The 17,061-nt window shown below is 35.7% G+C and overlaps 1 protein-coding gene across 1 annotated transcript; it reads left to right on the top strand.

Moving 5' to 3' along the window:
• The first annotated feature begins 12,445 nt into the window (after positions 1-12,445).
• On the top strand, positions 12,446-15,434 carry LOC145161561 (Leucine-rich repeat protein kinase family protein). Its single transcript, XM_079081107.1, has 4 exons — positions 12,446-13,171; positions 13,475-13,735; positions 13,831-14,670; positions 14,744-15,434. The coding sequence occupies exons 1-4, from the start codon at positions 12,748-12,750 to the stop codon at positions 15,217-15,219; spliced, it is 2,001 nt and encodes a 666-aa protein (XP_078937233.1). The 5' UTR covers positions 12,446-12,747; the 3' UTR covers positions 15,220-15,434.
• The last annotated feature ends 1,627 nt before the right edge of the window (positions 15,435-17,061 follow it).

Here is a 17,061-nt window from a genome sequence, read left to right on the forward strand (position 1 = left end):
TTATCCCTGTCAGTCTGAAAGCTAGCATCACTGTACCCTACAACTCTCAAGTCCTCACTGCCACCGAGGGTAAGGACCCAGTCCTTAGTCCTCCGTAGGTACTTGAGGATATTCTTTACCGCAGTCCAGTGTGCCTTGCCAGGGTTCCCCTGATACCTGCTAACCATGCTCAAAGCAAAGGCTACATCAGGTCGAGTACACGTCATAGCATACATGATCGATCCTACAGCTGAAGCATAAGGTATTAAACTCATTTCTGCTATCTCAGCCTCAGTACTAGGGTTTTGTGTCTTACTCAATCTGGCGTTACTCTGGATGGGTAACTCTCCTTTCTTGGAGTTATGCATGTTGAACCTTTTCAACACTTTGTCCACATAGGTGCTTTGACTAAGTCCAATTAGTCTTTTACTCCTGTTTCTCAAAATCCTTATCCCTAGGATATAGGCAGCTTCTCCAAGGTCCTTCATAGTGAAACACTTCCCAAGCCAGGACTTTACTTCCTGCAGGGTTGGGATGTCATTTCCTATGAGTAGTATTTCATCCACATACAGTACCAAAAAGCTGACTATACTCCCACTAGCCTTGATACAGACACAAGATTCATCTTCACTCCTTGAAAAGCCAAATTCTTTGACTTTCTCATCAAAGCAAAGATTCCATCTGCGAGGTGCCTGTTTTAATCCATAAATGGATTTCTCGAGCTTACACACTCTACTGGGGTACTCTGTACTGACAAAACCCTCTGGCTGAACCATGTAAACATCTTCAGCCAACTTTCCATTAAGGAAAGCGGTTTTGACATCCATTTGCCATATTTCATAATCATGAAATGCAGCAATGGCTAACAAAACCCTAATAGAATTAATCTTGGCCACTGGTGAAAAGGTCTCATCATAATCAACTCCCGGAGTTTGAGAATAACCCTTTGCAACCAGTCGTGCCTTATAAGTGTGTACATTACCATCCATGTTGGTCTTCTTCTTGAAGATCCATTTGCACCCAACTATCTTACGATCAGGTACATTGTCAACCAAGTTCCAAACTTGATTGTCATACATGGACTGTATCTCGCTATCCATAGCCTCTTTCCATTTAGCAGCCTCAGGGCCTGCCATGGCTTCCGTGTAGCTGTTAGGCTCTTCCAGATTTACCAGTGTGTTATCACTGATAAGTGTCTCACCTTCTGCAGTAATATGAAAACCATAATAATGCTCAGGTGCATTCCTAACTCTGGTGGAACGCCTCAGAGGTATAGATTCTTCAGTCGGCTCAACAAGAGTTTCCTCCTCAGGTTGAGGGCTAGGGTTTGAGGTTCCTTCACCACTTGACTCTTGAATTTCCTCAAGGTCAATTTGCCTCCCGCTGTCTCCTTGGCTCATGAATTCTCTCTCTCGAAAGAATCCTCTTCTTGCTACAAAGACCACATTATCACTGGGTCTGTAGAAGATGTAACCAAAGGATTTCTATGGGTAGCCGATGAAAATACACCTTTCGCTTCGGGATTCGAGCTTATCGTGAGTCTCGCGTCTCAAGAAAGCCTCGCAACCCCAAATCTTGATGTGGTCTAGATTGGGAACTTTTTCAGTCCACACCTCGTGAGGTGTTTTGGCAACCTTCTTTGTAGGGACTAGATTAAGGATATGGGCGGCAGTCTCTAAGGCATACCCCCAAAATGAGATTGGTAGCGAAGCTCGACTCATCATGGGACGAACCATGTCCAACAAGGTCCGATTGCGCCTCTCAGCTACACCATTCAACTGTGGTGTCCTAGGAGGTGTCAATTGTGAGACAATCCCACATTCCTTAAGATAGTCAAGGAACTCAGTACTAAGATACTCACCACCACGATCGGATCGAAGCATCTTAATGTTCCTGCCCAACTGATTCTCCACTTCTTGCTTAAACTCTTTGAATTTCTCAAAGGTTTCTGACTTATGCTTGATTAGGTAGACATATCCATATCCACTAAAATCATCAGTAAAAGTCACATAGAACCGATTAGCATCTCTTGTGGCGGTTCTGAAGGGTCCATACACATCCGTGTGTATGAGGTCCAACAAACCTTCACCCCTAGCACAAGTGCCAGTAAAAGGTGACTTTGTCATTTTACCAAGAAAACAAGATTCACAACTATCATCTGACTTTAGGTCAAATGACTCAAAGACTCCATCCTTTTGGAGTTGGCCTATGCGTTTCTTGCTTACATGTCCAAGACGACAATGCCATAAGGATGATTTATCTAAGCTAGTGGAAGAGTTAATACACAATACATTATTTCCTAGATTATCTACAACAGATACAGTTTCATACACGCCATCACAAGGTAATGCTTAAAATAAAGAACATTATTAAAGAAAGCATCAATACTACCATTATTATTATCAAAATAAAAGGTAAAACCTTGTTTATACAATGCATGAAAGGAAATAACATTTCTTGCCATTTCTGGCGAATAATAACATTTATTCAAATCTAATGTAAACCCACTATTTAGCACTAAGGAATAAACTCCTATCTTGGTGACAGGTGAAGCTTTCCTGTTTCCCATGATCAAGTTTATCTTTCCCTGCTCCACATTCTCACTTCTTTTTAGTCCCTGCAAATCACAACATATGTGAATACCACAACCTGTATCAAGGACCCAAGACTTAGAATGAGGTGAGTTATTAGACAATATAGTGTATATACCTGCATGGTTGGGTTTTACTTTCCCATCCTTCAAATCTTGCTGGTACTTTGGGCAGTTTCGCTTCCAGTGCGACTTTTCATGGCAATAGAAGCATTCAGCCTCATTAGGGTTAGCAGAAGGAGTGACAAAACCTTTCTTGGTTTTGCTTGAAGAGGAGCCTTCAAGGGTCTTACCCTTGGTACCCTTAGAAGGGTAAAGTGTAATTTCATGGATTAGCACCTTATTCACATTTTCCTAAAATAACTAAGATTGAGAATTCATTAAGGTTTAGTTACTTTAGTATTATCATTATACTTTTAATGAGAATTTATAAGTCCTTGTCCTACCCGTTCGGCTAACGACCCTCCACCGATCAAGGAAGCGGTGGGTGAGAGTGGACACCCATTAAGTTGTCATTTTATAGGCAACAACCTTATACCCCCCTTATAGACCGGCTTCGTGAATGAGGCGTACTAGCGGTAAGACGACTTGATCTTATACATATATAAATATTATTAAACTTATAATATTATAAAGTATAAGGGTTGAATTTTAACTTTTAAAATTCTAGGGGTTGGAACTAAAGTTTTTAATATGACTTTACATGTTCCAAAACTTGAGGATAAGTTTTGTAAACTTTCAAAACTTTTCATTTCTCATAACTTATGAGTTAATGGTTATTAAAAATGAAGACTCTTCATTTTTTGTAACCTATGTGGTCTTTTAATGATTATTTATAAATGTGACTTTTGGTTATCCATAACTTAAGAACTAGTTATGGACTCCATTAAAACACATAAAGATCAAGAATTAATCTAATCAATTATTAGCACATAATTTCTATGATATTCTAAACTCATATGTTTATGAATGTTCATATCAAAAATTTCAAGAATCGTAAGTACATATACAAAACTTGAAATTTTGATACGAGCTTTTGAACAAAACTTCGATTTTCAAGTTTTTTTTTTTTTTTTTTTTGCATCAAGTATCAAATAAACAAACCAGGCTCTGATACCACTGATGGGTTTTCAGCATTCTAACACTCCTATGGTGTACATGCAACCCTAGAAACCTTGGATCTATGTTTGACTAAGATACATGCAAATAATTATTTTTCCAAGGTTCTTATCCTAACTAGCATGACATGGGGTACTTGAATCAAATAAAACTAGTAGAATTACTTACCTTGTAGTAGTAGTTGATTGCTTGGAGTTTGAGAGCCTAGCACCAATAATGTGGATGCCTCAAATGGAAGTCACAAATCACCACAAACTTGGAAACTTGAGAGAATAGTCACAAACTTCTTGAAATCGGTCCTCTTAGTTTACACACATCAACTAGTGCAATTTCAAGAACCAAAGCCTCCTTTATATAGTGTGGTGGATTAGGGTTACATCCATGTAAACCCTAATACCCATGTCTTTTCATTTCCATGAGATCCATGGGTTAAAGCTCCATGGAGTATCCATGGACTTTCCATGCAAGCCTAGCCCATTCCAAATAAGCATTAGCCCACACTATATAAATACAAGAGCCCATATTTAATTAGTCATACTTTTGATCTCTAAATTAATTCTAAATTAATTATAGATCAATACTAATTAAATAATATGATTTTATATTAATACATTAGCACTTATAATATATTAATAAATCATAACTTATACTATTCTCAAACGATTATCCATAAATTGTTCGGGTGAAGTGCAACCCAAATGGACCATGCCGGGTCGGGTCAAGTACATACCAAATATAGTTATGGACTTAGACACTATATCCAACAAAAAGGTTGTAACCATATGCTACCCCACGGGGTTTACCTCCAAACTCTGAAACTGGAAGCTCGTTATCTATTTTGCTTCTCACAGGAAACTGGAATAGCACAACTCTTGTCACAAAAAGTGACATCTTAACTCTCGGCCGATTGCTCAACTCAAACTGGAATCCTCCATAAAGCATCATCTCTACTCATCCCTGAGTCTTGCGACTCCAACTGGCATCTCACCAGTAAAATCTCTCGGAACCTAACTCAATTTCCCTCTCAAGGTATGCTCCATTGAAGCTTGTTCGACATAGCCCTCTGGCCCCACACTCTATCATATCAGTTCTCAGTTTAAACAATCACAACGGGACAACTGGTAAAGTCATAAGCACTATCTGCTATGAATAATGATACTCGAATCATGTTATCTCCTCTCAATCTGCTACGAATCATGGTACTCGAACCATGTTATCTCCTCACAATATGCTACGAATCATGGTACTCGAACCATGTTATCTCCTCTCAATCTGCTACTTAGAACCACTAGAATTCTCCCTGTTTCGAGTATGGGTCCTCTGCTTTCAGTAGTACGGTCCCATACTACCTTCCACATCTACCCATACTTTCCATATGTATCGTCCTAGATTTCCTAAGTAGTTGCTCAACCTCCTGGATCGCCAATCTCATTACACATGTTTTCTCTCCAGCGCATACTCACCCCCAAACAGCGTACTCATCGGACTCACATTACTCACTAGGCTCTGCTAGGTTCTCACACTTCTCTGCCATCAGCTGCTGAAAAACCCTCATGATGCCAGTCACCTACCTCCCGAATATCGTCATATTCGCTTAATAGCTGACTCCCATCATTCAAGAGTTCCACAAAGCACAAAGCAAGCAACATTCGGGCATCGAATAGCCTCCACCAGCACATAACATCACTCTAGCATACAACTCCACTTGCTCTATCCACAACTCAAAAGGCATCATCGAACTCAGGCTATCTTACCTCTCGTGGTATCTAACTAGTCTTCTCAGTAGACTCCTTAAATGCTCATCTAGGTATCTTTTCCAGGTTACCCCGCTACTCAAAACTCTCTCTCTAAAATATTCCTGCTACATACTCCTACTCAGCACATTCACAGAGTAAATAACAGATAGCAACATCTCCTAGGCTAAGACATCACAAATCAGGAAACTCTAGCCCTAGAATATGAAATACCTAGCCTATACTCTAGCATGCAATTCTAATATCTCATAAACATCTCATAAATATCTCATCAACTAAACAATTAAGGATATTTTGGGAAATCACCGTTCGGGCTCTGGCTGATTGTACACACTGCTCCTTCTCGTTTTTCTCTTAGAAACTCTTAATCGTTTTATAAAAATCATTTCTTTTAAAAACTCTTCTCAAATCCTCAGTTTGAGTCCAGATATACCCGAAGGTCCATCCGAATCCCTCAAACCAAGGCTCTGATACGAACTTGTAACGCCGTAAATTTTCAAACAATTTTTTCATTTTAAAATCACATAATTCTCATAAACACATTTAACAAAATCCCAAGTATCTAATTAACAAAACACAAATTCCATAATTGGTTGATTAAAAATCTAGGATCCTCAAAAAACAACTCTTTCTCTCGTGTGTACAATCAAGTCGGCGCATTTCCGCGAAGTACCTGAAACACATATCACATAACACGGTAAGCACGAAGCTTAGTGAGTTCCCCAAAATACCAAACACATCTCATTAGCCTCTCGTGGCTATACTAAAATAAGACCCTCCGGTCAATGTGACTTAGTGATACCCTTCGGTCCCACAACTCGGGTGGACCTTCCGGTCCTAACTCAGTAAGCTCAGAATAATACACATCATAAATCACCAAGACATAATTCAGAATATCACAATACTCAATATAAGCACATAAGACCCTCTGGTCACACATAAATTACCACTCTAGGTAAGTATAGTGAGAAGACTCACCTCGTAAGCAAGCAAGGAAACCGAATACTCCTCGAACAGTCTAGTCCCTGCCTACATGCAATAAGCATCTCTAATTAACACATAAAACCACAACTTCTAGTCCCTATCTAGCTCTTGGGATGGGTAAAAGACCATATTACCCCTCCAAGACCTTCATCACTCATGATTGACCAAACCCTAAAGTCAATATAAGTCAACACTCGAGTCAACAGTCCATGTTGATCCAACTCGTCGAGTGCATCTATGCAACTCGTCGAGTCCCTCTGTTTCCTCAGGAACCTCATGAAAGTCCAACTCAACTCGTCGAGTTGACCCGTCAACTCGCCGATTTACAGCGCATCCAGATACATCGGGACAAACCCTAACCGACTCGTCGAGTCGGCTCATCGACTCGTCGAGTCCCTTAAGTCCCAAACTCATTCAGACGTTTTAAGGCAGAAATGATGCCCAAACTCCAGATCTATCTTCCTAAGGCTCGAATATCACGTACAGCTGCAAGCTTTACGTTCTTGCATGGCATATTAGGCTTATAATGCCAATACAAGCTTCAATAAGGGTTTGATGCACACAAGCTTGCCTCTAGCTCAATAAAGCTCGGGTCTTTGGACTCACAAGACCATCTACAGTCCAGATCTGAGGTTTCAACCTCAAGACATGCTCAAGTGACTCAATAACACAAGGTGGGTGGGAGAAAACCCTAAAAACTCCCTAAACCAAGATCTCACAAAGAAATGATCAAGTTAGCATCTTTTTACCTCCAACTGAAGCAAATCCCTGAAGAATCTCTGGATCCAAAAGCCTCCTCTCGATCCAAGCTTTGATGCTCTCCACTTCTCCTCCAAAAGTGCACCAAAATCACAAGATTAGCTTCTCTTTCTCACACACAAGGCTATGACTCGATTAGGGTTCTTCACAGAGTGGTAAAATGATAAGGGAGGCGGCAATAAGGCTTAAGGTCCTTTAAATAGGACACAAACCCTGAAAATTTGGGTTTTCCACAAACAGCTCCAACTCATCGAGTTGCCCATTCCTCAAATATGAAAATAATTAAATAAAATTCCTGGGAGTCGGGATGTTACATTATATCTTGGATATGATATGTTCGTTAACTCGTACCAATATCCACCAGACGAAAACCAAAATTGTTCAAAACAACTCAAGAAGCAACACATAACAATTTTCTTTTTGTACCATGTTTGATTCTGTTTGGGAATTTTCTTTTCTTTGGTTTAGTAATAAATATAGAAAGTGTAGCTTTAAATGAGTTGGCTGTTGCATCATCCTTTGAACAATTTGTAATTTTTTATAGTGCTCTAGTTCCTTGCTAGTGATGTTTTCTTTTAACATATGGTTGACTGTTTAAAAAAAAACTCAAGAGTGGCACATAAGAATGTCGAACGTGCGTTTAAAGTATTTACAAAGAGATGTCACATAACGAAAACCCCGTCACGAGCATGTGATCTAGAAAATATAAGTAGGGGTAATGTACATTTTTATCATATTAAATAATATGGTAATAGAAGAAAAATATCGATTTATTTATAGGTATAATCTGCATTACACACTTTCTCTATATTTTAAATTGGAACCTGGAATTGAACAATAATTTTCGAGAGTTTATTCAACATGATTTGACGGAACATATATATACAACATTCAAATTTTCTACGCCGATGCCGACAATAATGTACGATTGTTTTTTTTTCTTATGATTTTTATGTATATTTTAATTTCTACTTTTTTTATATTTTATTAATGAAATGGTTTTATTTTATTTAAGATTATTAGTATTAAATAATGAAATTATGAGATGTTAATTATTTTGGAGTGTGAAGTGGTGATTAGCCTAATAAGGATCTACGGGATACATGGAAAACATGGAAGTGATGATGATATGGAGCCTCTTCATGTCGTAAACACCACATCTCAGACATGGTGTTGAATGAATGACATGGTGTTTTAGGGGTGAGCATGTGGTTCTCCGCACCAGGCCGGACCTAAACCTAGACCTAGTAAGCCTCAACATATTCAGTCCAAGGTCCATCAATTTCCGCAAAACCGGTCCGGTCCAAGAGATGGTCCGGTTCGATCTAAATGCTCACCTTACATCCAAGAATCAGGAACTGAACTTGGACCTAGACCTGGTAACCCTCAACAGGTCCGGTCCAAGTTCCACCAATTTTTTCAAAACTCGTAAAGTCCAAGAGCGGGTCCGATCTAAGTGCTCACCTCTATGTTGGCTTGTTGACGTGGTCAGGCATGTACTCAGGATCTCAGTCACATTGTGCCACACCATTTATTCTTTCTCTCCCATTCTTTTTGGCGGAGAGCAGATGATGCTGAGAGTATGTGACCTTGTCATATTTTCTCTCCCTTTCTTCTGCGGCAAAGAATGGATGATGATGTGAGTATGTGACCATGCCATACGATGTGTATATCCAATAGCTAAGTGATAGAGAAATAATAATAATGTGATTATAAACTACACAACTATTGTGTATTTTATACATTCCATAGCCAAATAATATCGATATTGGAAATAAGTGATTGCCCATTTCCTACATTTAACATTTATAATAAATCTTAGACAAAATTTTATAATTGGTCTCTGTGGTTTGCAAAATATATCATTTTGAGGACTTTCAAAGAAAACGTTACGCCACTAGTCCCTGTGGTTTGCAAAATTACATGAAATGTAATCCTCCCGTTAAATCTAACTTTTCAACTCTTAGATTTTAAAGAAAAAGACTATTTTGTCATTTGTGTAATCTTGTAAATTTGAAATTAAATATATATATATATATATATATATATATATATATATATATATATATAATTTGAACAAGCTGATAACTTTTTTTTAATTATCTTTTTGACATTTTGTTTTATAATTTTAGTTATTTATGATTTTTTTAAGATTTTTATTTATTTTGATTCAAGTAAATAAACATAAATTTGATAAACCATATCGAAATATTTTTTTTTTCATTTTTCTTATTTGTGAATTGAAGCGTTAATGTTTTTTCTTTTATATTATTTTTTTAATTTTATTCTGTTACGGTTTATGTTTTTTTTACTTAGATGCTCCATAGTTAATATCGTTACCAACTTTATGTTTGCATTTATCATTATCATTACTTCACTTTTTTTTTCTAATTTTCTTTTACAATTTTAGTTATTTATTATTCTTATATTGTTTTTATTTATTTTGATCAAGTAATGAAAACTAGAAAAAAAAATTCAACACAAAAATTGTAATATACTCTAATATATTAATACATTTTATACTTTTCATCTTTTTTTGGTTTTTCTCGTAATTTTTTTTATTTTTTCGTATTATTTTTTCGTATTATTTTTTTAGTTTTTTCCTATTTTTATTTTTTTCGTTGTTTTGATTTTTTTTATTCTAGTAAAATGTCTGAATATATTAGAGTATATTACACTTTTGGTGTTTGAGTTTTTTTTTAATTTTCTATTTTTTTAAATTAGTTTGGTTATTTATGGTTTTTGTAACTTTATTTTTATTTTTATTTACTATTAAATTAAAAAGTTAGGTTTATTTTTTTTATTTATATTTGTAAATATAACTATTTTATTTACTCGAACCAAAATAAAAAAAGTTATAAAAATCATAAATAACCAAAATTATAAAAAAAACCAAAAAACTCAAACACCAAAATTGTAATATAATCTAATATATTTATACATTTTATACTTTTTGGAAAAGGTCAAAAAAAGTTATCAAATTGATGAAAAATAAAACGAAACCACGAAACAAATAAAAACAGGAAAAAATTAAAAAAATAATATGAAAAAATTAAATAAATAATACGAAAATGTTAAGAAAATATGAAAAACCAATAAAAGATCAAAAGTGTAAAATATATTAATATATTAGAGTATATTACAATTTTGCTGTTTGAGTTTTTATTTTTCGTTTTCCTATTTATCATTAGTTGAATCAAAATAAATAAAAACAATAGAAGAATAATCAATAACTAAAATTAAAAAAAAATAGAAAACAAAATGTGAAGTAATGGTAATGATAAATGCAAACATAAAATTGTTAACAATATTAATTATGGAGCATCCAAGTAAAAAACATGAACCGTAACGGCATAAAATTAAAAAAACATTAACGTTTTAATTCACAAATGAGAAAAATTAAAGAAAAAACGATTCGACATGGTTTATCGAATTTAAGTTTATTTACTCGAATAAAAATAAATAAAAACATTAAAAAAATAATAAATAACTAAAATTATAAAATAGAAATAGAAAACAAAATGTCAAAAAGATAAAAAAAAGTCATCAAATTGTTGAAATTATATATATATATATATATATATATATATATATATATATATATATAATTTCAAATTTACAAAATTACACAAATGGTCCTTGAGGTTTGTAGTAAATTGCAAATCGGATAAAAGAGTAAAATAGTATTTTAATTAAATCTATGAGAAGAAAAGTTAGATTTAAAGGAGGAGGACCTTTCATGTAATTTGGGAAAGTTAGATTTAAAGGAGGAGGACCTTTCATGTAATTTCCTTAAAAGTTCTCAAAATATGATATTTTTCAAACCATATAGACCAATTATGAAAATTTTGTCTAAATCTTATAAATCATTAAATCAATATAAAAGATACAAGAGCGGGACCAACTTACCTTGGACCACTGTCTATGAGATTTAATCAGAGGGTGGTACCTCGATATGGGAATCAAAGACACCATTAATGCCTACATTTACCCAAAAATACTTGAACCATTTTATCCCCCACAATTTACCACCAAATATATACCAATCATTTTATTTGCTCCTAGAATGTTCATTAATCACATTCCAATCATTTTTTTTGTTCTTTTTATTTTAATTTAAATTTCTTTATTACTTTATCAACATATTACTATACATTTAATATCAATCAATTACATAAAACATGAAATCCAACCTAATGGAAGATAACACCTTCGGTCCTTCACAACTAGGGGTGTAAATGAGCCGAGCTACTCGTGAGCTACTCGAGATTGACTCGTTAAAAGCTCGACTCGAGATCGAATTAAACGAGCCTGAGACGAACTTGAGCCTAAATATGAGGTTCGTTTATTAACCGAGCTCGAGCAGAGCTTCAATTAATGGGCTCGCGAGCCTAAACGAGCCTATATATATACATACATAGATACACACACACACACACACACATATATATATATATATATATATATATATATATATATATATATATATATATATATAGAGGCTCGTTTAGGCTCGATTAGGCTCGTGAGCCCACTAAATTGTTCACGAGCCGAGCTCGAGCTTCATTTTAAGGCTCGAATCGAGCTTCATTAATTAACACAAATAATTATTATATATATTAAAAAATGAAAATATTGTGTAATTTGAATATGAATTTCTGTTATAATACGCTATACAGTTACAATATATCGTTTTGCCTGGTTGAGAAGTACAACAGGTACATTGATATGACAATAAATTATCGATATATTTTTTTTACTGGTTATGGTATTTTTTCATAAAAACACTTTGTTTTGTTTAAATCTACCTTGACAACTAAATTCTACATGTTAATAGTGTGACTCAAAATCTGGGGTTTTTCACCTTTTTGTTATTATTAAAAGAACAGATATTATCGAAAACGAGTTATTACTAAAACTAAGAGTAAATTAAAAATATTAAGTGTACCAATGTAGTCATTATTTTAAGTAATAAATGTATAATTTCGTTATAATAAATAATATAACATATAATTTTATTGTATTTTTGGAAATTATGAAAAGACGAATTACCAAATATATAGAAAAGTTAATAAAAGCAATTTTCCTTGTCTTTTCCTTTTACTACCCTTTTCAAATTTCTTTACAGTCCAATCACTATCTGTGCAGTCGTTGTCTAACTCTAACCTGAGGAGGGGGGCTAACATACAGCGTGGTGCACCATAATAAATATACACATGGAACAAAGTAATATGATCGGACGGACGCGAAATAAACTCCATATGCCCCCTACTTCCATCTCGTGGACTCTCCCTCCAATCTTGACTTGCCAGCTGGTCTAGACAAGGGAACACTGCACCATCATCGTCTACATCTTCATCCACAAAGATCTGAGAGAGACAGATTCAAAAAGAAAATTCCAACAAAACCCATGGCTCGTGCTGAAACCACACTCCGAGGTGAGAGAAACCAGTTACAAAGAGAGAGAAAGACATGTCCATAACATAGCAAAGAACAAAATCCTTACCATCCCAACTATTTATCTTTACCTGAAGAAAACATTCTAGAGAGAGAAGGAAAGACATGGGTGTTTCATCGTTTCTTTTGTTGCTCCCTCTGTTCTTCACCACATTGTGTACACCAACTGTTTGTGGAAATGCAGAGCTGAGAGCTCTAATGGTCATCAAGTCCAGTCTAGACCCACACAATAGACATTTGGGCTCCTGGACTGAATTGGGAAACCCATGCGACTTCGAGGGCATTGCGTGCAATGAAAATGGTCAAGTGGCTAATATTTCTTTACAAGGGCAAGGTCTCTCCGGCAAGCTCTCGCCGGCGTTTTCTGAGCTCAAACACTTGACTGGTCTCTTCTTGCATTACAACTCTTTGTCAGGAGATTTTCCTTCGGAGATTTCTAACTTAAGTGAGCTCAGTGATTTGTATCTCAATGTCAATAATCTCTCTGGCAGCATTCCTGTTGAACTTGGAAACATGGAGAGTTTACAAGGTAAGTTGTATTTTTCCATAAAAAAGATGAGGCTTTTAGACCCAAATCTGAATCTTGAAAACCGCATACTAATAGATCTTGACAAACATATGTTTTGTTATCGGCTTTCTCTTTGCATGCTGTTCAGTTTTTTGTAGAGTATGTATGTTTTACTTTCCGAGCATTCTCCATGAATCCGAAATCGAAAGTATCAACTTATTTGGTTTTCTAAAAGCTTTTTACCCTTTCGTAAATGTGAAACTAGGGTTCCTTTCCACATGCCATTGTTTCTAAATGTTCTCTCATTCAAACTTTGATATGCAGTATTACAGCTCTGCTGCAACCAATTTAGCGGAAGCATACCAACTCAACTCGGATCGCTAAAAAAACTCACTGTTCTTTCTCTGCAATCTAACCACCTTAGCGGCGCATTACCTGCAAGTCTAGGCGATTTAGCCCTATTAACAAGGCTTGATTTAAGTTTTAATCGCCTTTTTGGTTCGATACCTACAAGATTGGCCGATGCTCCAATGCTTCAAGTTTTAGATGTGAGAAACAACACCCTTTCCGGCAATGTTCCAATAGGTACTTTTCTCTCTGGTCAAAATTAACTGTCTATGGTTTCAAGAAACTGATTATTCAAGCCCTAATTAACAACTTTTCTTGTTTTGTTTTCAAAGCTTTGAAGAGATTATCCGGAGGATTTCAATATTCAAACAATCTGGGACTATGTGGAGTCGAGTTCACAACCTTGAAAGCTTGCAGCGCTTTGGATCTGTTAAATCCAAACGGCGTCCCAACAAAAAACATCCCAGAAACCGCTAATTTGAAATTAAACTGTAGCGACACACGTTGCTCAAATTCCTCAAAGACCCCACAAGCTTCCATTATTGTTGGAGTAATCGTAGCAATCGTGGGATTATCAGTAATAGGTTTCTTAGCAGCTTCATATTATCTAAACAAAGAACAAAAACATGGCAACGGGTTAGACACATCCAATATATGCATCGACCAATTGAAGTCAAAGGAGATATGCAGGAAAAACGGGTCCCCACTAATCAACCTCGAGTATTCAAACGGGTGGGACCCATTAGCCGAGGGTCGCCGGTTCGGTGGGGTCTCCCAAGAAGTAATCCGAAGTTTTCGGTTCAACTTAGAGGAGATAGAGTCAGCCACACAGTATTTCGCTCCTGGAAATTTGTTGGGAAAAAGTGTGTTTTCAGCCATTCATAAAGGAATGTTGAGAGATGGAACTGTTGTCGCTATAAAGAGTATCATAAAAAGTAGCTGTAAATCTGAAGAAGTCGAGTTTTTGAAAGGGCTGAATGTTTTGACTTCATTGAGACATGAGAATTTAGTGAGGTTGAGAGGGTTTTGTTGTTCAAAAGGACGTGGGGAGTGTTTTCTTATTTATGATTTTGTGCCTAATGGAAACTTGTTAAGGTATCTTGACATGAAGGATGATTCTCATGTTCTTGAATGGTCTACTCGTGCTTCCATCATCAACGGTATTGCCAAAGGTAAAGATCTTAGTTTCCCTTTTCACATTTTCTTTTGGATTTTGTATATAATAAATTACTTTTACTTTTACAGGTATAGAGTATTTACACGGGAGTAAACTAAACAAACCAGCACTTGTTCACCAAAACATATCAGTAAAAAACGTGCTGTTAGACCAACGATTCAAGCCATTATTGTCTGATTCGGGTGTTCATCAGCTTCTGACAAAAGACACGGTTTTCTCATCACTCAAAGCAAGTGCTGCAATGGGATACTTAGCTCCTGAATACGCCACCACAGGGAGATTCACTCAAAAGAGTGATATTTATGCATTTGGGGTTCTTGTTTTCCAGATTATCTCTGGTAAACGTAAGTTTGCTAGTGCAGCTAGGTTTGCTGCTGAATCGTGCACTTTCATTGACTTTATTGACCCGAATCTCCATGGGAGATTCTGTGAGCATGAAGCTGCTAAGTTTGCAAAAATCGCGTTGATGTGTACACATGAATTGCCTGAGCAGAGGCCGAGTGTTGAGGAAGTTGTACAAGAGCTTGGTAATCCGTTATGCTAACTTGTTGCTTCTTGTTTGGTTAGATGCAATTTAGAAAGTAGTCGACTAACATTTTATTTTTAAGGGAACTGTTAGAAGTTTTTATTTGTTGTAGTTTTTGGAGTTCTTTAGTTGTGAATGCTGTAGTAAAATTTAAGCTGAAATGGGATTTGGATTCCTGTAGTTGCTTGTATCAATGACTTTTGTTCTATGAAATGGTAGAAATTCATCACCAACATACACCTTCAAAATTAATGATTACCAATTTCCCCCCAAAAAAAGAACGGTTGTATTCAATATTTTATCTACCATTTTATGATCTTAGCATATACCATTGTGACAATAGATAATGTCTTTCCATGTGCCAAAACAAAGTAAGGCGTTTTTGTTCATGAAGGAAGGAGGAGGAAAGTTGGTGTGAATTTAATGTTTTAAGGTTGAATGATTTCACATAATCAATAAATCTTAACAAGAAATCTTAAAGTTTTATCTATAAAATGAGTTCTCAAATTACAAATTGTTTCCAAAGTTACTTCCATTGTTATATCCCAAGGACCGGTCTATTTTTATAGTGGTGAATTCTTTAACCAATATCATCTTCAATGGCTTCAAGGTCTTTTGGTGAAAGAGATCCAAATGTCACACCACATTAGACCAATGATTTTAAGTCGTATGAGTTGGGACACCTTAGAATGCTTTATCCTAAAGGCCTAACAAAATGGACAAAGTCTTGGACTAAGAGCATTGGGCCATCTTGTAGTGTTTACTGTTTAGTTAATCAAAATTGGTTACCGTTTAGTTAATCAAAATTAGTTTGTTAATACATATTAAAAAGGTTAAACTGCACCTTCCGAATAGTTCACCTATTCTAAGCTCATATGGGATGTCAACTACGGAATACTAGTAATATTAAGAGGTGTGTAGTGAATGAATCGATTAATATATATGTTCAATTAATCAGATTAATTATAATCCATTAACTACAAAATTAAATTTTCAATGATTAACTAATCTTTAATTGGTATATAACCATAATTACATGTATTTTTTTTTGAACCGACGGAAATATTATTAAAACCACTGTCTATCAAGCGACAAGGCAAGACAAAAAAACAAACAAATTACAAAATGTGTAAAGGGTAACAACACCAATTTACCCAATTATAATTCTCAAAACTCCTCTATTTTTAATCCAACTAAACACCGTTGTGAGAATTATATCCTCCAGCTTAGAAGGGGAAATGCGAGTCTTATTAAAGACAATATCATTTCTAGCCCGCCAAATACACCAAAGGCACCCATAAAAAATAGCAAGCAAGATCTTACGTTTTTTTAGGGCAATTCCCCCAAGATGCCGCATACAAGATGAGCCCTCCAACTGAATCGAATTGATGAAAGGGCAGGTTGCACCAGTTGAAGATCCAACCCAACGTCTTTGGCGAAGGGACACCCGACGAGAAAATGGTCAGCCTCATGAATCCCTGAAACGCAAAATTGATAGGAGGTCGACGGGAGACTAATACCCCTTCGAGAAAGCGCAACAACAGAGGGAATATGGTCAATGCAAGCACGCCAAACGAACACCATGACCTTAAGCGGCACCAACCATAATCACGTTTATTAGACGTTACATTTGACTACCTATAAATAAATTTAAGAGAAATTTACAAATATAATCTAATATCAAAATGACTTTAAAAAACAATAGTCAAAATTTAACGTTTTTCAAAAAATAATCACTTATTTGATTATTTAACAAGTGATTAGCGTCAGCTATGAAACCAGTCTCTCCAGCTGCGATTTCATACCCTCCGATTGCAATCTTATGTATCAAGATGCAATTTCGCCACAAATATAAAAACC

This window comes from Lactuca virosa, chromosome 2, assembly GCF_052849685.1.
Source record: "Lactuca virosa cultivar CGN04683 chromosome 2, Lactuca_virosa_CGN04683_v6, whole genome shotgun sequence".
Lineage (NCBI taxonomy): Eukaryota > Viridiplantae > Streptophyta > Magnoliopsida > Asterales > Asteraceae > Lactuca > Lactuca virosa.